Source organism: Aotus nancymaae, unplaced genomic scaffold (genome assembly GCF_030222135.1).
Source record: "Aotus nancymaae isolate 86718 unplaced genomic scaffold, 86718_ANA_hifiasm-v0.15.2.pri h1tg000043l, whole genome shotgun sequence".
Taxonomy (NCBI): domain Eukaryota; kingdom Metazoa; phylum Chordata; class Mammalia; order Primates; family Aotidae; genus Aotus; species Aotus nancymaae.
In genome coordinates this window covers 14,292,880-14,317,313 of record NW_026988457.1, presented here as the reverse complement: position 1 = coordinate 14,317,313, position 24,434 = coordinate 14,292,880, and the positions used below count along the sequence as shown (strand labels likewise).

General features: G+C 37.2%; 1 protein-coding gene across 3 annotated transcripts in view; it reads right to left on the bottom strand.

The window, feature by feature from the left end:
* DGKH (diacylglycerol kinase eta) overlaps positions 1-24,434 on the bottom strand; it is a 194,560-nt gene that overhangs the window by 57,162 nt on the left and 112,964 nt on the right. For all 3 annotated transcript variants that reach the window (XM_012476780.3, XM_012476781.3, XM_064361779.1), the window contains 8 exons: positions 23,850-23,956; positions 23,075-23,200; positions 19,474-19,576; positions 18,130-18,289; positions 16,269-16,377; positions 15,999-16,138; positions 12,044-12,128; positions 7,357-7,442 (listed from right to left, as the gene is read on the bottom strand). In XM_012476780.3, coding sequence (XP_012332203.2) covers positions 7,357-7,442; positions 12,044-12,128; positions 15,999-16,138; positions 16,269-16,377; positions 18,130-18,289; positions 19,474-19,576; positions 23,075-23,200; positions 23,850-23,956 — 916 coding nt within the window. The remainder of the gene's footprint in view (positions 1-7,356; positions 7,443-12,043; positions 12,129-15,998; positions 16,139-16,268; positions 16,378-18,129; positions 18,290-19,473; positions 19,577-23,074; positions 23,201-23,849; positions 23,957-24,434) is intronic.

Here is a 24,434-nt window from a genome sequence, read left to right as displayed (position 1 = left end):
TTTTTTAGCAAACATTTCTAGATTTTATTTGAATAAAGGTAATATTTTCTAATTCTGAACCTTCTTCCTTGGCTTTTTAAACTCAAATTTCTACAGAGAATCTAGCTTATCATTTACTAGAGATGCATTCGTGTACTTCACGTCATTTTATCTTCTATGGTGAACAATACTTCATGGGATTTCTTAAAATATAATGCTATCATGAAATCTCTTCTATGCATTTTACTGAAACCTTCTGTAAGATGCACTACTTTGAGGAAGAGGAGCATTGACACCTCTTCCTGTAACTCAGAAATAGAGGATTTTCTTGCCATGATTATAACATCCTCTTGATACAATTTTCTCTTGGTTTGTGAACTGCATATGTCATATCATTCTCATAGCTACTTTTGTTGGTATTTTACTCATGCCTAGAGACAGAGCCCTTCTCCATCAGCCTAGGAATGAAAAGGGCAGCAGGGATGCTCCTCCTTAGTGTGCCATGTCACTGAGGCAGACAGTGGCTGACAAAGACATTATGATCCTGTGGCACTGGTGGCCAAGGGAGCTGAGGAAGGGGCATGTAAAGGTTAGGAGGGTGCTTGCCACACAAGTGTGGAAAGAATCAGAAGACATGCTCTACCTTATGGCTCATTAAGTTCCATATGCCAGAAGGAATATAGGATATTTATATTCTGGGGGAATGAAGTAACCTTTTATTATACCTAAATAGTGAATGTAGAGTTATTACAACAGAAATAAAATATATACTTAAAAATAGTATGATTTCAAAGCGCTGCCAGCTGGGAACTTGCAAACTGGAGAAAAAAACAATTTTAAGATGTATTTACTATAGGAAGACAAAAGATACTCTCTAACAATACACACAGCTTTCTACTTTATGCATGAGACTTCCAGAGAATATGTGCAAAAGTCAAACAAATGAAAGTAGAACATAGATTTTCCCATAGAGATTAAAACATTTTAAATTCCTAATTATATCTTTAATCAATGGAAGAACTTCAAAAAGAAACTTTTTTAGAGATGGGGGTCTTGCTCAGTTGCCTAGGCTGGAGTGCAGTGGTGTGATCATAGATAACTGCAGGCCTGAACTCCTGGGCTCAAGTGATCCTCCCAGCTTAGCCTCCTCAGTAGCTAGGACCACAGGTACATGTCACAATGCTGAGCTAATTAAAAAAAATTTTTTTTTGTAAAGATGTAGTCTCTCTGTGCCACCCCGGCTGGTCTCTAACTCCCGGCCTCGAGGGATCCTCCTGCCTTGGCATCCGAAAGCAATGAGATGACAGATGTGAGCCACTGCATAAGGCCTAGACAGAACTTTTCGTATTTCCAACACTGTATTTCTTAACTTTGTCCTCTTCCTTTAAAGTTGAACATAGTCAACTGTGTGAACCAAATACTCAGTTGAGGCTAACAACAGTCCACATTTCACACACCTGATGATTGCCACCATCATCTCCACTATATTACACACGTTAGACCTATACTTCTCATCGCTAGTATTAGTACCCTCATTTATCAGCTTTCCACTTAATTTCTTAAAGTATGGGCAAACGGCAATAAAATATGCAAATACTATACAAGATAAAGAATTGTACCCAGACAGAATCACAGATTGGCAGGCAAGGTCATCATATGGAAATCTGAAAAAATTCATTTTTCATCTAATAAAAAGTTTCAATTTGACACTGAAGATAATTGAGACATATCAATACATACTAAATAAAAATCTTTAGCTATCTTTGTCTCTAGCTATCTTTGTGCACTGAGGAAATATTTTTAAAAACTACCTCACTTCACCAATTAAATGATGCGGGTTGGCCTAAATTATCCCTAGATTTCAAATCTAAATTCTATGGTTCTATGACAGTGGCTTCAATATTCCTGCTAGTTAGTTATCCCATTTTCTGAAGCTTCTGTACACAGAATAAATCGGATTTATTTTAAAACTTGGGGGATGAGTAGAATGAGTGAGTAAAAAACCTAATTAACTCCTACTGTTAAAGCAAAAAAAGTTTTAAAACTACGGACTAAATAAAAGGAGAGACATATATTGCAGCTAAAGACAACTTATTTAATAAGTTTTCATTTTTATTAATAAATAGCATCTATGATTGCTAATCAGAGCTGTGAGTCTCAGAAGATAACTCCTATTACCATACCAAATTGATAAAATTGTAAGGTCAAAGAAATGTTGTTTTAGGTTAACCTACATATTAGCTATGCTAGTGGAATACAACTTTGCCATTAGTATTTCAACATTTTAAAAATAGCTGAAAACAGTTAAGGCTACTGGGAATTATTATTATATGAAATAAATATAAACACACACAAGAGGTTAAAATGTTTTGCCTTAATATTGTATATCACTGAACAAATAAATGACATTCACAAAATAAGGGAATTCTTTAGGTAGTAATTACAAGTGTGTGTGTGTGTGTGTGTGTGTGTGTGTGTGTGTACGCAGTATTTTTTTAATCATTGAGCTGTACCCTTGTGATTTAGGTGCTTTACTGTGTATGTCATGTCTTAGTAAGAATTTTTTTAAAGGGGTAACCATTATAGATTTTTTTAAAGTATTTTTTTTAAGATGGGGTCTCATTCTGTCATCCAGGCTGGAGTACACTGGCATGATCACAACTCACTGCAGCCTCAACCTCTCATGCCCAAGCGATCCTCTCACCTCAGCCTCCTGAGTAGCTGGGACTAAAGGCACATACCATCACACCCAGCTAATTTTAAAATTTTTTTGTAGAGATGGGTTTCCACTATGTTGTCCAGGCTGGTCTTGAACTCCTGGGCTCAAGTGATCCTCCCACCTTGGTCTCCCAAAGTGTTGAGATTACAGGCATGGACCACTATGCCTGGTCAAGATTTTTAAAGTCTTAAAGAGCTATCACTCAAATACAGTATGTGAACCTTGTCTCAATTTTGAACAAATAAAGTGTGTGGGGGTTTTTATGTCTTTTTTTTTTTTTTTTTTTTTTTGAGACAGTCTCACTCTGTCACCAGGCGCTAGGCTGGAGTGCAGTGGCACAATGTCGGCTCACTGCAACCTCCACCTCCCGGGTTCAAGCAATACTCCTGCCTCAGCCTCCCGAGTAGCTGGGACTACAGGCGCACGCCACTACGCCCAGCTAATTTTTGTATTTTTGGTAGAGACGGGGTTTCACCATGTTGGCCAGGATGGTCTCGATCTCTTGACCTCGTGATCCACCCACCTCAGCCTCCCAAAGTGCTGGGATTACAGGCTTGAGCCACCGCGCCCGGCCTGTGTGTGGGTTTTTTTTAAAAGACCTTGTCAAAATTCAGACAAGGTTCACAAAAAAATCTCTGAGAAAACTGGAGGAAATGGGATATGGCTTGAGTAATATTAATGGTATTAGAGAATTATTAATTTTTTAGATTTTTTTTAAAGATTATATGTGCACACACACATACACACATACACACACCGTCAGCCCTGCATATTCACGGGTTCCACATCCATGGATTCAACCAACCATGGACTGAAAATATTTGAAAAAGAAAACAGATTGTTGTGTCTACAGTGAATATGTGCAGACGTTTTTTCTCGTCATCATTTCCTAAACAATACAGTATAACAACTATTTACACAGCAAATACATTCTATTTGTTATTATAAGTAATCCAGAAATGATTTAAAGTATGTGGGAGGATGTATGTAGGTTATATACAAATACTATGGCATTTTCTATCAGGGACTTGAGAACCTATGGATTCTGGTATCCAAGGGGGTCCTGGAGCCAATCCCGCATGGATGGAGAGGGATGACTGTATACCAAAAGTAGAATAGAATAATTTTCAGGATGTTCTTAGAGATACTGTAGCAAAATAAAGTAGGAAGGCAGATGGCAAAATGTTGATAAATACTGAAACTGAATGATGGGTATGGTGGGAAGTAATTATACCAGTTTTGTTTGAAAATGTCCATAAAAATAAAATTTAGAGATGCTGAGTCACTGCCCATTTGCAATGCCACGTGGAAGTCAAAGCTGCACCTCCAGCATGGCTCCTCTGGCCAGCCAGGCACCTCCAGTGAGACCAGCACCCAGGCCAGCACCAGCAGCTCAGCTGCCAGCAGTGGTTCCACCCTCTCTAGTTGGGTCTCCTGCTGCTGCGCCCTGGCAGCCAGGTCTGATGGTCCAGAGGAAAACCACTGCAGCTGGCGGGGCTGTGGGCCCTGCTGTGGGGCACACACTGGGTCAGCTATCACAGGAATGGGGGGGCTTCAACAGAGGAAGTAATGCTGGGCTTGCAAGGTGCAGCATTACTTATCAGGAGCCTGTGGGAGACTAGCTGGACAGCAGCAGCCTTGCTGGTGTAAGACAGAACAGTTTCTGGAGTGTGCCCAGAACTAGGGTGACGTCAAGCTTGGTGAGGGTTCCAATGAGGTGCTGAAACAGTGCAGACGTGCACGTGGACTGGCCTAATCAAGAAGTTCAGCTGAAGACACAGAAAATCAGCTCTCATGACCAATTTAACTTAGCATAAAAATATAACGAAGAGTGAAAGTATAAAGTGTGAAGCCATCAGTTAAGCCTCTTCTCTGTCATTCATAGCTTCCTTGCTTCAGAATTGCAATGGAAGAGGGTGTTCTTCCTATGCAGAATTTCATTAAGATGATATAGAATTTGGGGCTAGGTAAGTGTTTGTATGGCCTCCTTAAAACAGCTGTTGTGATTTTGTTGTTTGTGAAATAACTGGAATAAAGAGATTTTCTTCCAAAAATAATAAATAAAATTTAATACATATTGTATTTCTAGTATCAAATAGTTACATATTGTGTCCTCTTTTTTCTCTTCTTCCTCTTTATGGCAAATCCCCATTGTATCTGGGATTGTAAAAGCCTGGAAGCACAGATGAGTGAGTGACAAGAGGGGACACAGATCGGAATGGAATCTGCTTAAGGGCAAGCATGCTGGTTAGGGAGAACCCCAAAGCTAAGGCTAAGAGCAGTGCCTTAGACAAAGAGTCAGACCAAGGTCAAAGTAAACATCTGAAACATAATCCGGTAAAACATGAGGTGATGATACCAAAATTTAATATAGCCCTCTGCCATTTATAAGCTCTATACTTATTATGTTACTCAGCTTAATTCTCCTAACAGTTCCATGAGGGAGAAATAACAGGTCTTCTTTCCATATTCCCAAGAAATAGGAAACAGGACTGACTGAATGGTAGAAAAAGATCGGAATGGATGCACAGTGGCCAGCCCAGGAGAGGCAGGCTACACACTCTCTTCCTTTGGTGGGCAGTGCTGTTGGGGTTTTCAATGAATTGTATTGCTTGATGGCAAAATGGACAAATCTCCAGCTTGTCCCAGGCCTTAGCACTTCCTATTGTCTTTATCATCCCAGGCCCAATTCATACACCTAAGTGACTGCCTGGCCCTTGCCCTGTGAATCAAATGTATTTTGATATGACATTTCAGAGGACATTGCTAGCAAAGGTGGAAAGCTGTAATGGAAGCTTTTTTAAGGTATAGCAAGTCATAAGAGAATTATTTTTTGTTTAATATAGTTAAGTAAATATTTTAACTGGCCACTTTTCATAGTTTGGATGTCAGGAAAACCTTTATATTGACTTTCATGTATTTGATCACTGCATTTCATATACTTTTTACATATTTTTAATTAAGTGGAATTCCTAAGAAATTTCCACAGATGCAAACAGAATTATAGTAGCCACCCCTTTCCCCATCATTCTTAATCTTAACACCTTTGTAGCAAAACATTTTTGGCAGTAGAAACCTTTTCTCTAATAAAATCTTTTTTTTTTTTGAGACCGAGTTTCACTCTGTTGCCCAAACTGGAGTGCAGTGGTACCATCTTAGCTCTAGTGCAACCTCCACCTCCCAGGCTCAAGTGATCCTCCCACCTCAGCCTCCTGAGCAGCTGGGACTACAGGCAGGCACCATCATGCCTGGCTAGTGTGTCTGTGTGTGTACCTCATCTCTACATATATATATGTAAGATTTCATCATGTTGCCCAGGTTGGCCTTGAACTCCTGGGCTTAAGTAATCTGCCCACCTTAGCCTCCCAAAGTGTTGGAATTACAGGCATGAGCCACTGCACCTGGTTCAAATACAATCTTACACAGAATTCCCATATTAAAACTCTATTTTGTTGACATTAATAAATTAGATTCAATTAAATTTTCTCCTTTACAAGAAAAATTAAACAATAAAGTTACAGATGACAGTTGTAGTTTTATATTCATTGCAGTTTTTAATTCTTTCTGTATTTTGTTTTAAAGACATGATTGTAAGGAAATTGTTTTCAATTAAGTAAAAATGGCAGAAGATGCTTTAGTCCAATATTTGTACAAAACAGAAACCTGCAGTTCTGCCCACCAAACAGAGTCTAGAGCCCACCTCTCCTGGGCCAACCAGTGTGCTTCCTTGGCGGTAAACCATTCAACAATTTTCCTATTGTTCAGTCCTGTTTCCTATTTCTGGGGGATATGTTGTCAAAAGCAATTGTTACTATATTTGTACTTTTTTCACAAACAAATTTGTTTATAAAGATTCATCTTGTCTTTCCTTAACTTCACTGCGAATTAAGTACATAATATACCAAAATTTGTGTATTTTTTCTTTACCACTTCCCCACTCGTTTTCTTTCCTTCTCCTTTTCTCCTCTTCCAGCATTATAGTAACCCATGCTTGCTAAGTCAGAAGCTGAAAGCATTCTTTTGCTTATCAGTTGAAAATTTCAGTTGGTATCACCCCTTCCTCTAGTCAACTTTCCAGTTTCTTGACATCAGCATAAGATGCTTCAAAACTAAATTCTAAATTCCAGTCAGGCAACATTTGGGATAACAACATCAAGTAGCTTTGGCTCCATGTACAGAATCAACTTTACTAAAATCTGATAAATTTGAATTAAAATGTAATTATTCAATTGAAGCATGCTGAGAAATGTCATTTTGAAAAATGTCATCATTTTCCTTTTACTGATGTGATGTAAACATTTCCTAAATAGTAGTGTTCATGGAAATAATGAATTATAATGAAATGCGTAAGTAATTATAAACATTTCCTTAAATAGACATTTACGTTAATTAAACTCTAAATGCTCTTACACCTTTTTGATAAAAATGATTCAAATTACACATCAAAAAAAAATACCCTCTAAGTATACACCACTGTAAATAAGATGTTAACAAGATTTTAAAAAATCAATTCAAATTTAGTACATCTAATTCCATAAGCTACTTCCAAGGTATTTTTTGAGAAGAAAACTCACAAATAAATGACCTAAATGGTAAGAACCAGCTATCCTTTCATTTTCACCATATAATTATTTAAAGACTTAAAACCCACAACTTACTTGGCAGATGATATGACCACTGCATGTTCATCAGAATTGAGGATTTTTGTAAGATGCGTTGCAACTGAGTCTTCATAAATCGTCATCTGAAAAAAGAAAATAAAAACTCCACATTGTATTATTGTTGCTGGCATTTATACAACTTGCTTATTGCTGTTCCAGAAATGGAACCCTTCATGACATGTGCTGGGCAGGGCAAGGGCTATAATGAAGTATATGAGTCATTATGCAAAATAGATAAATATTTCCTTTTGGCAAAAGGCTTTCAGTTTCTGGAATTTTTCAGTTTATATTCTTATAGAAATCCATAAAATCCCCTTACAAAATTTTTTATATAAAAATATCTCAATATAAAAATAATTCCTACAAAGTAGTATAATAGAGCCAAAAAATCTAATAAAAATTGGGCAAAAGACTAGACATTTAAATATAAAAATATCCAAATGGCCCATAAACAGAAGAAAACATATCCAATCTCAGCCATCAGGCAAAATGCAAACTAAAACCACAATGCAGTACCACCATACCACAATGGCTAAAATGAAAACAAGTAGAAAATGGCACGTACTAGCAAGGCTGTGGAGCTACAGAATTCTCATACACTGCTGATGGGAATGCAAACTGATACACTCTCAAAAACAATTCGGTAGTGTCTCTTAAAGCTAAACACATGCAATGACATCACAGGACTCAGAAATGCAACTTCTACATCTACACCCAAAAGAAATGCAGAAATGTGTTCATCAAAAGACATGCACTAGAATGCTCACAGCAGCATTCATTTAATAGTAGAATGGATGACAAATTGCAGTATATTTGTGTAATGGAAGACTATAGGAGAATGAGAATGAATGATTTACAGCCAAGCCACAGTCTAGTTTATTTATAGATGAATCTGATAAATATAACGTTGAGTGAAAGAATCCAGAAACAAACGGGAGTATACAAAATGATTCTATTTTATAAAGCACAAAACAGATACCAATCTATCTATCTATCAGAAGTCAGCATAGTGATATTGGGGTAGGAGGTGAGAGCTTAACTGAAATGGGGCATGAGGGGGCTTATGGGGTACTTGAATGCTGTCGGGTGGTTTAGGCATTGATTACATAGATTTGTTTAGTTTGTGAAAATTTACATAAAGCTGTACATTTATGACCTGTGCACTTTTCTGTACGTATAATTCAATAAAAAAGATTTTTTAAATGCTGAATATACTTTCATATAATCATGTAAATAAATATTTCTTTTAAATAATTAAATAGCGAAAATGCCAAAAGCATCCATAATCCCTTTTCTCTTTGACTCAAACTTTAACATCCTGTTGAAAGAACACATACATTTTCCTAATATGTGAAGATGTGCACAATATTTAAACAGCCTCATATTCAGAGCCTTACATCAAATGTGTCTCAACTAATATTCTATTGCATGGCGGGGCGAAGTGGCTCACACCTGTAATCCCAGCACTTTGGGAGGCCAAGGCGGGCGGATCACAAGGTCAGGAGATTGAGATCATCCTGAACAACATGGTGAAACCCCACCTCTACTAAAAAAACACAAAAATTAGCCAGCATGGTGGTGCACACCTGTAGTCCCAGCTACTGGGGAGACTGAGGCAGTAGAATCGCTTGAACGCAGGAGGCAGAGGTTGCAGTCAGCTGAGATCACAACACTGCACTCCAGCCTGGCGACAGAGCGAGACTTCGTCTCAAAAAAAAAAAAAAAAAAAAAAAATTCCACTTCACCTAGCTCAAAATTTTCTAGTTTAAATGATCTGCTCTAGGCAAGCTGGCCGCTTATACTCTTCTGCCTCACCCAGATATCTTTTCATTACTTTTACCAATCAGCTTCAGTTTATTCAGACTTAATTGAAGATTCAATTAATGGTCTTCCCCACAAAGCCCTCCTGACTAGCCTCTCCTCAAAAGAATCCCATTCCTAATTTACCTTCATTCCACCAGTGGATATGTTACTCTTTCAAAAGTATGTTACTCTTTAAAATTTCTACCTTCCCTCCTTCAAAGGCAGACCACTTGTGGGAAAGCAATTTTACATCAAAGAAAGGAAGGGAGGCCGGGAGCTCCAAAGTTACACATGATACTGTATTGACCCACAAATCCCCTTTACTGTTCTCTTAAACACTACAAATTACATATTTACAGCTAGGATCAGAAAAATGAAAATATATCATCTAAAAATAAACTTTAAAATTTGAGAAAAGAAAATGCTCGCCAGAGATTATTTTTCTTCCCTGCAGAGGAGAAAATATTTTACATGATCATTTATGCTATTAATTAATGAATTCATTAATGCCAGTTGATTAATGTATTAGTGACATTTGATTAATGGCATTTGAAACTTACATTTAAAAAATCCAAGTGTTTGTCCATTCAAAATATTCAAAGACAAAAACATACAACCTCTTTCAGAGGACAATAAAATAGCCTCTATGTCCAAAGATAAAATAATACATGTAACTTATTAACCTACTATGCAGTCACTTAGCTGGGTCAGAAAGGTAAGTAATAATAATAATTAACATTTTGCATTGTGTACCAGGCACTGTAATTAAGCACTCTGTACACATTTATGCCTTTGTCCTGTTTTATAGCCAAGGAATCGGAGCTATAGGTTAGTTGAGTAATTTGCATAAGACCCACAGCTGGTGATGTGTAGAAAAGCTAAGAAAAAAGGTTTAGTCTGCTTTTATTGCAGTTTTCAAGGTAAAAAAGCCACACACAGTAAAACGCATTCCTGGCATCAGCCTAGTTTGGGGCCTAGTAGGGGCCATTTAGAAACTCATTTAATCTGTTACCTTAAAGTATGCTATCCCTTTTTTACAAAAATAAGTTTATTTTAAAAAGTAAAGTTTCATCTAAAACACTTTTGTACAAAAAAGAGAGATTTCCTTCATATCTTTAGGATTGTACCTCATATTTAGTGATTTTATATATAAGTGATAAAAGTAAATCATTTACTGTTATTTTATATGCTAGCAAACAGACATTTCTGAAGTAAACTGAACAAAAAAAATCTCCTTTTTATCTTTTTAGGAAAGAAAATTAGTAATGTTTACAAAAATACTGTTGGGATAAAAGACTGGTGTCTATAAAAATGTGATTTATAGAATCACATAACTAAAAATGCTGCTGAAAATCAAGCAGTAAATATATTAATCTTTAATAATGATTATCTCTGGGTGGTAGGACTACAAGTGATTTTATTTTCTTTTTCATATAATTTTGTATTTCCAAATTTTTTTAGAAGCAATTTTGGCTATTAGCAGTTTTTATATAAGAAAAAAATTTAAAAATAGGGCCAGGTGCGGTGGCTCACGCCTGTAATCCCAGCACTTTGGGAGGCCGAGGCGGGTGGATCACTAGGTCAAGAGATCGAGACCATCCTGATCAACATGGTGAAACCCCATCTCTACTAAAAATACAAAAAATTAGCTGGGCATGGTGGCGCGCGCCTGTAATCCCAGCTACTCGGGAGGCTGAGGCAGGAGAATTGCCTGAACCCAGGAGGTGGAGGTTGCGGTGAGCCGAGATTGCGCCATTGCACTCCAGCCTGGGTAACAAGAGCGAAACTCCGTCTCAAAAAAAAAAAAAAATACACTTAGCTTCTCTAAGAAACAGCCCCATGTTTGTAGTGATCATTCCTTGTCTTAGTTTTGACAAGATCATAATTTTCTTAACAACAAAACAAAGATTTCAACTGTAAAATAAACAGATAATTTTTCCTAGAGGGAAATATAAGCTTGCATAGATCTAATGGTCTTAATAAGAAAGAGAATAAGCCTTTGAAAGTCAGGTTCTGTTTTAAATCTACACAGCTTTGAGGTTTAATCAGAATGCTGAATCTTTAAAAGCATTAATCATTTAAGGTCTGTAGCAGGGATGGAATTAAGTGGTCTTTCTTCCTTTAACTGTATCAACAGGCTTAATCCAGAGACCTGTCTTGCTGTCCCTTCAAAAGAGTAGGGGCCGGGCACAGAGTCTCACACCTGTAATGCCAGCACTTTGGGAGGCTAAGGCGGGAGATCTCTTGAGACCAGGAGGTCAAGGCTACAATGAGCTGTGTTTGCATCACTGCATTCCAGCCAGCCTGGACCACAAAGCAAGACCCTGTCTCAAAAAGAAAAGAATACGCGAAGCAAGCAGTAAGAGAGAAACTGTATAATATTCTGGCCAGGAATATTGGTGTGTTTGGAGACTGTTTAAAGAAGCTAACATCTTATAATCAAACAGGATCTAATGGCCAAAGGAGAAGATGAATAAAGACTAACAGGAAACACTAGCTGATCTTCCTGGAGCTCTGCTGATAAAAAGGAAACAGGCAGGCAGAACAGGCAGGGAGGACTATCTGGGCAGGAAAACAGACAGTGCTTTACACATTGGTTGTGTCATTCAACTCCCACCACTTTGTAGCCTCACTTTACACATGAAGAGGCCCAGGAAGGGGAGTGACTGGGCACTCCCAGTGTGGGTGGCCATGAAAGGACTCTAACCTAGATTCTGGATTCTTCTCTCAGGGAGAGAGGACTAGAAGTAGTCAACGAGACCATACCCCAAAAATGAAATTAAGTAAACATGCTACCATATCTTAGGAGTATGTTTTCTCTTTTTATTTTTCAAGATATTCACCCCCATTTCAAATGATTAGGCAAAGGGTTAAGTCTTACATAAAATTCTTCAGATGCTTCTGGAGGTCCTGGAAGTAGGGAAGCTTTTGGTGGCAATTTGAGTTCATATGTCATTATACTCCACCTGAAGGAAGAAAAACTCTTTGGTCTAAGATTTCTTTAAAATTGGATACACTAACTGCTACCATCTCATACATACATATGCACACACATTCATGAACTATGCTTTATTTTATCTTAAAACAACCAAAAATGGGGACAGATATCACATTTCAGCAATCTCATACATGTTGAATTCATAACTTATGATTTCCACATCTTATCATTTCTCCAATTAGTGGCTTCCAAACGTTTTAAGACCACAGCCCGCAATAAGAAAACCATGTGTTACAACACCCCTACTTCTTCACTAGGTGCAATGCATTCTGACTTTTCCATTCTTTTCTGTTCTATTTTTAAAATAATGCTCAGTGCAGTTTACTAACTAGGTTATAAATTAATAATGAGTCATAACCAAAGTTTTAAAACAATGTCCTAGATTAAATACGTACTACCTATAAACGGTTCCTCAACCACGCTTACCAAATCAGCTTATACATACATAAAATGAAAGTTAGCTAAACACTCCTTCTTAAATTAAGAAAGAATGAAAGTAAGCATGAGAGTAGGGAAAAAATATTAATAATATTTAACTGAAGCAAATTTATTTCAATTAGCTATAAGTATTACTCTCAAAGGAAACGTCAAATCATTTGGTGTTAGAGAAAAACAATCAACTCAGGATAAGTACAATTTTCTATCTAAAATAATAATTTCAAAATTTGGGAAGAACAATTGGGCCAGGATATTACTGTAGACTAAAAAAATACGAAATAAAGGCCAGGCATGGTGGCTCATGCCTGTAATCCCAGCACTTTGGGAGGCTGAAGTGAATGAATTGCTTGAGCTCAGGAGTTCCAGCCTGGGCAACATGGTAAAAACTCATCTCTACAAAAAAAATAAAAAATAGCCTGGCACGGTGTTGCATGCCTGTAGTCCCAGCTATTTCGGAGGTTGAGGAAGGAGGATCACGTGAGACTGGGAGGTAGAGGTTGCAGTGAGCTGAGATCATGCCACTGCACTCCAGCCTAGGCAACAAAGCCAAACTCTGTCTCAAAAAAAAGAAGAAAAAAGGTTGGATGTGGTGGCTCACGCCTGTAATCCCAGCACTTTGGGAGGACAATGTGGGTGGATCACCTGAGGTCAACAAGGCAAAACCTCATCTCTATAAAAATACAAAAAATTAGACAGGTGTGGTGGCAGGTGCCTGTAATCCCAGCTACTCAGGAGGCTGAGGGAGGAGAATCACTTGAACTCGGGAGGCAGAGGTTGCAGTGAGCTGAGATTGTGCCACTGCACTCCAGCCTGGGAAGAGTGAAACTCCATTTCAAAAAAAAAAAATAAAAAGATGTGAAATAAAGATTTTTACACAGAAACAAAGCATAATAAAAGCAGTACTATAACACATGAATTTTAAGAAAAGTGTAAGACAGCTGAAGCTAGTGTTAGAACCCAGAGGAAAATCCCAACATCAATATTTAAACAGAGCCTAGTGTATCATTGAAACTAATGAGAATAAATGTTTGCATAAAAATTCAAATTCCCAGAAACCCGCCAACAGACATACATTATGTGTTATGATATGTAAACTAAATAGTTACTTAGAGCTACTATTCAACTCTCTACATGAAAATACTTTAAAGAAATTTATATTTGAACACCAAAAGCTATTCATTTATCCATGCAGCAGATATACTATATTACTCTGAGCATCTCAAAGTCACAGGGTCTGGAAACACAAGGGTGAATAAGGCTTCCCCAATGAAGCTTACATTCTAGTGCAGAAAATAGGTATGATGCAAGCAAACAAAACAAACTCTGTAAATATCCAAACAGGGAAAATCACTAGTAGAAACATAAAAGTCAAGCTCCTTATAGCTAGAAATACGTTTCTGGTCAAAGACAGTTAAATAAATGGTGAGAACTCCACCCAAATGTCTGAGTTCCTTGCATCTTCCATGCTATACCTCCCCACTTAATAGGAAATGGTTGAAGGTAAAGAAAAAGGATAAAGTTGCGGCAAGAGATGAAAAAGTGAGGAAGAGATGCATGAGTACCAGCTAAGCAGAGGCAAAGGCTAGAAAGAGCCATCTGGTGTGCATATATAAAGGGGAGAGAGTGCAGAGTTGAGAAAGGACCCTGGAAACTAGACAGAGCAGGGATTGTGGTTTACCATGCCAGTTCTATTACTTATTAGCTATTTAACTTAGAAAATGTAAAAACCTCCTAAACCTTTTCACCAGTAAAATGGAGATGGCAACATTAGCTATCTCCAGGAGAAGGATGATAATTAAATGAGATGATGCACAAAGTAAAATGGCTAGAAAGTGTAGGCAGACAAAACCTAAGTTGTTTTTATTCCCATTATATCCAGAAGACTAAATTTTCATCTTTACAAAATAATGCTTTTCTGACCCACCCCATAGTGTTGTTTTGAGAATCAAATAACACATTTGAAAAACTAATCTAATTTAGAATATTAAACAATGATTTTTTTCACCTGTTCTTTACAAACAGCAAATTAATAAAGGAAACAGAGGAATAGGATATTCCTATGTTTCCAATAAAGGTCGTAAGTTTCTGAATCCCCTTTGATTTGTGTGTGTGTTTGTGTCTTCTGTTTTGTTTTGGCATACCAGCAGATATAAAGGAATTTCACCATGGGGGTGCTGCTTCTTGGCTAACCACCTGGAGAAGTGACATTTTTATTTTTTTGAGACACATTCTTTGTCACCCAGATCGTAGTGCAGTGGTGTGATCACGGCTCACTGCAATCTCCACCTCCTGGGCTCAAGTGATCCTCCCATGTTGGCATTCCAAAGTGTTGGGATTACAGGGGTGAGCCACCTCGCCCAGCTGAGAAGTGAATTTTTATAGCACACAAGGGGAAAGCACATATCCAAGGTAGGTGAAAATCCTAACAGCAGGAGAAGTGGTCTCTACATTTGCAACAAAGAAAGCATTTAAAATAACCCCTTTTGTTTGGTAACCACAGAATTGGACAGTTGTCTGGGAAATCCTCTCCACGCTCATTTACAAATAATGGTGATTTTACTTATTTATTTCCAATCTTTTTTTTCCCAGAATTAGGTAAAACTGACAAATAAAAAACCGTATATATTTAAGGTGTACAACTTGATGTTTGGATATACATACACCACAATCAAGCTAATTGACATATTCATAGGTACCATTTCTTTTTCATTCCTTTTCTTCTTTTAACCTCCAAATTCTTTTAAAGGCTGGAGACTGAATCCAGTAGCACATTAGATTTTAAACTTTTATGCACCTAAACTACTGGAGTATCTCTCTCATGTAATTTTGGATAAACACAGACAAACGTTCTGCTTCCCAGCTCTCTTTTTAAATATTCTGTCAGCAAAAGAATCAACCATTACACTATTACCTTATGACTGGCAAGGTAAGTCAAGGTAAATATACATGTATATTTAAGAATGTATATTTAAGAATATACATATTCTTATAATCTAACGTTTATATGTCCTCTTTAGCTTTCTGGAAGCCACACAATGACAGGAGGCTACCTATTATACTCATCAAAAGGCACCCTACAAAATGAACTATTTTAGTTTTTTGACCTGAACTGTAATTAAAATAGCAGTAACACAGCCTTCTATATTTAAAATAATGAGTTCCTCAGACTAGTTTTTCATCATTCATTCATTCACTATAAAACATCTTTATTGAGTGTCTTCTCTGTGATAGGCCCCATTCTCCAACTCAGGCAGGAACCAGTGCACAAGATCAGGAAGGTTCTGCCTTCTCGGAGCTTCTAGTCAGTAAAATTTATTAGTAAGTCTTTATTAATAAATCATCAAAAAATGATTTCAGTGTGCCATTTTCCAACTAGTTGTAGAAAAGAATTCACTTTTACCTGTCCAACATTTTGGTACTGGCTCGTTCCAATTTCTCTAGGATCTGAGGAAGTTGGGTGTCATCATCATATGAACCTCCCCAGCCAAGAACTCGTGCAAGGTCATTTCCTGTACCCAAAGGCAACACTCCCAGCTGACACTGAAAGAGAGTGCGACAGGGTGACTCTCAGACGAGCTGGGCAACAGGGACTACTGCGTTTCTGCATCTCTCTGGTAAGTATGTTAGTATGCATTCACGTTAACCAGCAAGTAAAATAATCAGCACTTGCCTGTTTATTCAAGTTGAGCTTATCAATTTCTGACAAAACCCAACCTACACTTCCATCGCCTCCACAAACAAGAATCCGGAAATTGTCAAACTTCTGAAATAATCTTAAACTGAAAGCAAAAAGGATTTTATGTTAGTATAAAGACATGAAAATCACTTTCTTCAATTATTTGTTATTCTGTATTGGTATTCATGTTCAGATTAAATATAAGAACTCCTATTTACATGTTAATTATACCATAAACATTCATTGAAGTGTAATTTTAACTCACAGAAACTTCCGAATCATAAGGAGGACACGGAATGGTAAGTAGAAATGAATATAAAATTAGGAGGAATGGGAGTGAGAAATAAGAAAACAAAAAAGAAGCAGAGACCAGGAAAGGTAAAGTAATACAGGATGGTGGGAGTGGTGGTTTTTCTCTTTCCATTACAGGAACAAATTCTTAAGAATTACAAATCATGGGTAAGGAAGCTAATGAGTGACACTCAGGCAGTTCCTAAAGACACAAATCAATGTACTGCTCTCAGGATTCCCAACTAGCTTTTTCCCCTCCTCTTCTCCTACTCTCAGGCTCATTCTTCTATTTTCCCTCATCTCGACTTATGACACATCCTATCTCCTAAATGTACCCTTGTACACTTACTTCAAGTATTGTGGAAAATCTGAAAAATATTAGAGGGACAATCTCAGGAAGTCTCACCAAGAGAGATCCTTGGAGCCTTCGAGGACGAATGGGAAAAATAAATCAAGACCATAAGATAATGGAACTATAAAGGATTATAAAATGGATGTGTCAGAAAGGAGGACAAAACTACCCTAGTATGGTGGAGACAAAGAAGGCGAGAAGAGAGGCTAGATGAGGAAACTCTAGGACCTCAGCCGAGGAAAGGAAGGGCAGTACATGTAGGTAAGGAAGAAGCGGGGTATAAATGAAGAAGACCAGCAGCCACGTGACCAAAAGGGCCAGAGATTTAGCAAGATAAAGGCAACAGAAGCAGGAAGAAAGACTTGGGGCAGAAGTAAACAGAGGCACCAAGAGAGAAGGAAGGAGAGAAATGGAGAAGACAGAGGAAAGTGTCACATTACAAAACACAAAACGCCTTTTCAGGCACTGGTATTGAAAATCCCCATTTCTACTTCTGCATTCATGCTTTAAGGTAACAGTGAAACCCAAGAGAAAAGCTGAGTTGCCCTAAGTAAATCATATGGAAGTTTGAAGGCCCCTGGTTCAGAAGACATAATATCACCTCTTAAGAAAAATCATATGCGTACCCTAAAACGGTATTGCAAGTACCACAAGGTATATTTTCCCTCAGTGAAAATACTACTTAGTTCATTTTATCTTACAGATTTTAAGTTACATAACATCCAGAAAGCTGAAAAGAATCATCAACAAAAGTGTTTATTTGTCCTCTATGTGAACTGAGTCTGAAATCCTTGAAGAACTGCCCTTGACAGCCATGAGAGTCCCGGTACTTGGGTTTGATAATTGATTATTTATATTACATAAATCAATATCAGCTTTCCATGCAAATCATTTTCTAATATTACTTTCTATTTCTATATTTACACAGTTGATCTTTCCTGGAGCTAAAGAAATTGTTAGTATTGTTTGATATAGAATACATTCTAAAACATTTTCTAAACAAATTTGGAATTGAGAAATTTCAATAGAGTTTTGGAATTTATACAAGACAGTTATATAACCATCCAAAAGGTTGTGTTAAAACTTAGAATTAGAGTTAAAAACGAGTGAGGGATCTACAGGAATCTCTAATTTTCATGAGCTAAAAAACCAGACACATTTAATACCTAGTCCTACATTGTATTCAAATAAGATTTATCAATAATCAGTTACCCTAAATGAGGACCTCCATTCATTAAATCAAACACCTGAGCCGGATTTAACAACTGTTTAAAGCGACGAAGGAACTTTACTCCCTGATTATCTCCACTCTTGGAATTGACAAAAACCAACAGAGGACTAACACAGAAGGAAAACGTTGCTCTACAGAAACCTGTAAAAAAACACAGTACAAGATCAATACATACAGCTTCCTCTTCTAAATTATTAGCAAACATTCAGAGAAAAGAAATTTATAAAAACTGGACTATTAAGTTACAATTTAGCCCTCCAAATAGAGATAGGTTAACTATTTACATACAAACCTATATTTTAAATATATTCTCTATAATGAAAATCATACCCAAGATGATAAAAGTATTAATCACAGATAATTTAAGACAGACCACCTACCTTAATTATGCTTAATTATAAGAAAAACTAATTTATTATAGTCTATAAATTCACATTTGTCAAGGAATTCATACATTCATATTCAGTATTTCAAAATATTTTAACTGCTCCTTTCTGAAGCCTGAGACAATATTTTAAGATTTATAGTAAATAAAATCAGGGCTTAGGTTGGGAGAGAGGGTTGTTAATAGCATCGGTTTAAAAAATGCCACCTCCTTTGAGGTTTATAAACTTATATCTTGAGGTTTATAAACTTAATCTAAGATATCTATTGGCATAAATGATATAAAAAGTTTGAAAAGCATAAAGCATGATATCAGTGCAAGACATTAATAATAGCACAGTCCTCTCTATTATTCTTGGGGAATTGACTCCAGCACCCCCATGAATACCAAAATCCACAGTTGCTCAAGTCTGTTATATAAAATGGCATAGTATTACGCACGGTAAAAGTCTTTGTAATATGATTTGCTTAGAAGGAAGTAACTAGTATGCAATCCCAAAATGAGTATTGTAAAGGGGTTCCTCAGCATTTCATAGTTACGTTGTAAGGTTTTGGGAAAAGTGCATTTATAGCCATATAAATTTCTACAATGAAATTACAGAAAAACATGCTAATAGGCAGTTTCAACTATAGAGGAAAAAAACATAAAAATTAACATTTTCAGACTGTATTGCAGTATAGAATAATCATTTTATTTACTGAAACATACCATCTAAAACCCTTACATACAGTAATTTCATGAATTTGTTAATAGCTGTTCTACAACTATCACTTAAATATGTTCTTTTAAAAATTGAATGTATTTTCAGCAATTTAAATGGAATTATTTTAGAAAAATTACCATGATAATCAGTTATAGTTACAGTTATTCTAGGAAAAGAACTACACAGATCAATATTAAATATACCAGAAACATACATACTTACACTACTGCTACATACCATCGGAATCGGTGCTGTTTAGCGCAATTGGAGGTATGATAGATACTTTACACTGGCCAAGTGGACATATTGGATGGTATAAATCTTTGCAGGCAGTGTGCACCTAATAACAAACAAATATACCTTCAAGAATCATAAAAATAAATTAATGTTTTGCCATTATAAATCACATCTAAGGAACTGATAATCTAGAATCAACTGTACCACAAAATGTTCAGTAATTCATAAACTACTTTAAATGGTATAATACTTATAATTAAGGAAATGACTAAACATTTTAGAAATGGAAACTTGGTTTTAGTCCACACAAACAAATTTTTGGAATTATCTCAGAGAAGATTATATAGTTAATGAACAACTGGTGAAGGCAAGGAGAGAGGAAGAGAAGAGACTTGAGTGCAGAGGAAGGGAATCAGAGAAGAAAAGAGAAAAAGAAGGGGAAAATGAAGAAGAAGGAAGAAAACTAACCAGTATGTCAGTATCATTGCCCGTAAAATAAATTGATGACAGAACATTTATTTTGTTTTTATACAAATTCTTATAAAATTTAACAAAGATAAAATCTGTTATGTGCCTGCTTTTCTGCTGCAGCAATCCTATAACTTTCTATTCACATTTCTTTTATGACATTTCCCTATTATTAAAAGTACAAGTACACCCATGCTTATGTTCTCAGCCGGACTGCTGCTCTGTAAGGTAAAGGAAAGTGATGCATATCACAGGTACCCCGTAAATGTGCTTTCAGTAGAAATGAACTTCATGGTCATACAAGGTACTACTGAGAACAAGAACAAGGATAACTTATTAGGCAGGACCCAAGCAATTTAGGATACTTTGTGTACTTGTCTAGAGAGCCTTCTAAATCTTTTAACCAGTAAAAGCAGATACTTTTAATCAAGTACTTATTTGATATGACTTTATTTTATTAGTCCTTTTAGAAAACTGGCATAATTAAACCTGCATTTGTCAAAACTTTTGGAAGAATAACTAAAATTTAATAGTGATTCTAATTCTGGTGATGACCTGTTTTTAGACAGTTTCCTTATGCTTTGCAATAATTAACAATACAAATGCATTTTAGAAAAACTAGCACAGACAGCTTTAAAAGTAATTTTAAAATGTATGAGAACCATGGAACAAAACAGAAAGAAATTTATAATAATGCTAAATAAGAAAAGCAGATGATCAAATTATGTCTTCACAATTTTTACAGAAAATGTAAGACTATGTCCACAGACCTGGACGACAGCTGGAAAAATTATAAGTTGATTCATTAGGCTTGCAGGGCTACAGGTCTTATAATTTTGTTTGTTTTTTACTATATAGACTATGTTTTAGGTACTAGATACCCTGCTGTTAGAAACTCATGTTTTTGTTTGTTTGTTTGTTTTGAGACAGAGTTTTGCTCTTATGCCCAAGCTGAAGTGCAATGGCGCAATCTCTGCTCATTGCAACCTCTGCCTCCCGGGTTCAAGTGATTCTCCTGCCTCAGCTTCCCGAGAAGTTGGGATTACAGGTGATTGCCACCATGCCTGGCTAATGTTCTGTATTTTTGGTGGAAATGGGGTTTCACCATGTTAGTGACGCTGGTCTCGAACTCCAGACCTCAGGTGATCCACCTGCCTCGGCCTCCCAAAGTGCTGAGATTACAAGTGTTCATGTTTTTTGTTTTGTTTTGTTTTTTTTAATTGTTTGAGATGACGTTTTGCTCTTGTTGCCCAGGCTGGAGTGGAATGGCGCAATCTCAGCTCACTACAACCTCCACCTCCCAGGTTCAAGCAATTCTCCTGACAAAGCATCCCAAGTAGCTGGGATTATAGGCATGCCCCACTGTGCCCAGCTAATTTTTTGTATTTTTAATAGAGATTGGGTTTCACCATGTTGGTCAGGCTAGTCTCGAACTCCTGACCTTAGGTGATTAACACATCTCAGTCTCCCAAAGTACTGAGATTACAGGTGTGACCCACTGCGCCAGACCAGAAACTCATATTTTAAAGGCAAAATAATATGTAAACAGGCAAATGGTTGTCTATAGAAAGTGCAAGACTAAGAGAGGTGCTATAGGGTGATGGTAGCTCAGAAACCGGCATGCCAAATTTACACAGAGTGGGGCAAGAATGATGTCACAAGGTGACATTTGAGTTTGCCAGGAAAAAAAGGCATCCTTCCTTCTACCATCTGTAATACCACTGCTATTCTAGTTAAGACATGTTTAAAAGTTAGGGGTGAATAGAATAACCAAGTAATAAACCTAATTAACTCTTACTATTAAAGTTAACAGAGTTTAAAAACTACTGATTTTTTTTAAAGTAGAGATAAACATATTGCAGGTAAAGAAAATTTACATAAAGCCTTTCTAAAATAATTCATCACACATGATGTGTTTTCTTTCTAATACGTTGGAAGTGAACAGTTGAAACTCTAGAAGTAGAGACACAGACTTTAGTAAATGTACAGACTAATAAAAATAGCAGCAAAATTTGCTACCAATGATTGTCCTCTCAAGAAGAAGTCTGAGGTGGGATGATGATTGAAAATCTTGTTTATGGGTAGAACTCTTTTAACATAAAAAAATGGCATAAGAGGATTTTAGGGGTTAGGCTTGCACTAAGATTCTAAAGAGAGATATCTGTTACAGTCTATATATTAGATTAAATAAGAGAACAAGTATTAATAACACATCTAAGGCTAGTAAAAGAGGCAATCAATGAAGAATAACAAAAGCATGAGGACAAAGAGGAGAAACACGGATTACCTACTGGGCCTAACTAAAAGGCTGTAGGGCTTACTTTCCTTTGTGGCCTATCAGACAGTCTCATTGATTAGGAAAGCAATACATCACACATCTCTTACATTTGCTGATCAACATTCTACATACCAAAAAAAATAGTTTATCTACATGTTAACATTTGAGGATGGCTTCCAAATTTCACCCAGCAATGTTAAAAGACAAGACTCAAAACCACCAAATAAGGTAGCCCCCATGCAAGGCAATCACTGTCATCGTAGGACAGCATCGCTCAGTGCTAAGATGAGCACTCACAGCCACGGCCTCCTCAGGCTGTAGTCTTTCAACCCCATGCCACTGTCTGTGTGGCCTCTTTCCTACTCTGGCTGTCCTCACACAGTTCAGCGGCCCCGTCCTCACCATAGTCGGCATCAGTAACCAGCTGCTGGCTTCATGTTAGGCTGCATGTGCTTTTCACCTCTGTCAGAGAGCGCTGATGGGGTTGCAGCAAATTTACATTTTGCATGTCAACCAAAATTTGGTGACATACCATAAAGGGGCTTCCAAGTAGTAAAATGGGCCCAAACATAGCAAACCACTATGTTGACAAAGCAAAATTAAAAAACAAATAAAACTATGGGTAAGAGATCCTGAGGCATAGGAAATGAATGAACAAAAGTTTTACAGGGCATTTGAAAAAACGACCACACTGGGAGGACTATACCATAAGGAAAGAAGAATGTCATCGTGGGGTGTGTAAGCTACCAGGCTCAGCTCTGTCATCAATTCTTTGCCTTGCCTCTAAACCACGTGGATGACAAAGTTAGGGAAAGAAGCTAATTAAAAACGATGAACTGATTCCAAAACCCTCACCATTGTCTTACACCAAAGGCATTTCCAATCCTGTAGACGGAGAACGCTGCCACATGTTTTGTCGCAGACGGCACACTTGGCACTCACAGGCAGGTTGCCCTCGAGCCACTGGTGAGGCATCGCGAGCTGTGGAGAGGGAAGAAGGGGCAGCCAGGTGAAGACTGGCGGATGCCAACCTCACCCCAGGGGAGATTTTGATTCATTTCTCACTCTAGGGGATCTATAGTGCGTGTCATGCATAGCATTCACTTATTTACCCCACATTTATTAAGCATCTATTATGCCCGAACCTTCGAGGAATATAAAAGTAAGGTAAAAGCCGTGCCCTTCAGGGTTCAGGTAGAGGTTTAGCTGAGGCATGTGAAGGGATTACAATAAAGTGATCACTAAGTGCTACCAGAAACCCACATGCACGGCGCAATGGAGGCGGGGTTTTGAAAGAGGACTGTTGAGAGGCAGCCCCAAAGTCTGAAGAGTGGACATCTCAGCTAAGCCGTAAAGAACATCCCAGAGTTCATCAGACAAAGGGTGATAACAACAGCCCAGCACTGAGGCCACTTCTAAGCCCTATTCACGACAGACTTTCTTCAAAATCCAAGCGCCAAAGAAAGCTATGAAGGATCGAATTAAAAATAAAAACTCGGAATCAATCAAACCCTCTACTAAATCCTAGTAATAAGTATTCCTACTTAACTCTCTATCACCAGCCTTCCGCAAGAGCATAACATAAAAGAGGAGTTACGGGGAAGAGGCCAGAGACAGAGCAGCAGCTTACGCCATCTTCATCTTCTATAATGTCCTTCCCGATGGAGGCCAGGGTAGTCCATTTACAGTTATTTGTTGCTCTCACTGCACATCTTTTGTGAGCCTTGAATTTACACACTAAAAAAAAAAAAAGAGCAACTACTTGTAAGTGGATAAGAACTTTTGGACCAATAATTAAAGGAAATTGCAGCATAAAATTTTTAAAGGGAGGGAGGAAGCAGAAGAAAACAAATATGTTTAAAAGATTAAATTATTCTGCAACAATAGTATTGGTATTCTAGAAAACAAATATGGCTATGTATTTGTGAAGCACTTTTATCAAGCTCTAAGTAGACTGCTACTTAGAGGAACAGAGAAGAAATGAATGCAAAAGAATTACTGCTTGAGAAGGCAGACAACACGCATACAGAAGACAGGGAGACAGAGAAGCAAATAAAATTTGGTAGCAGGTCTGCAGGTGACATCCTATTTTTAAATGTGGGTGCTGATTACACAAACGTGTTTAATTTGTGAAAATTCATCAAGTTGTATGCTTCTGATATTTGTATTTTTCTATACACATAAAATAATGATTATAAGTCTGAAAATGTCAGTA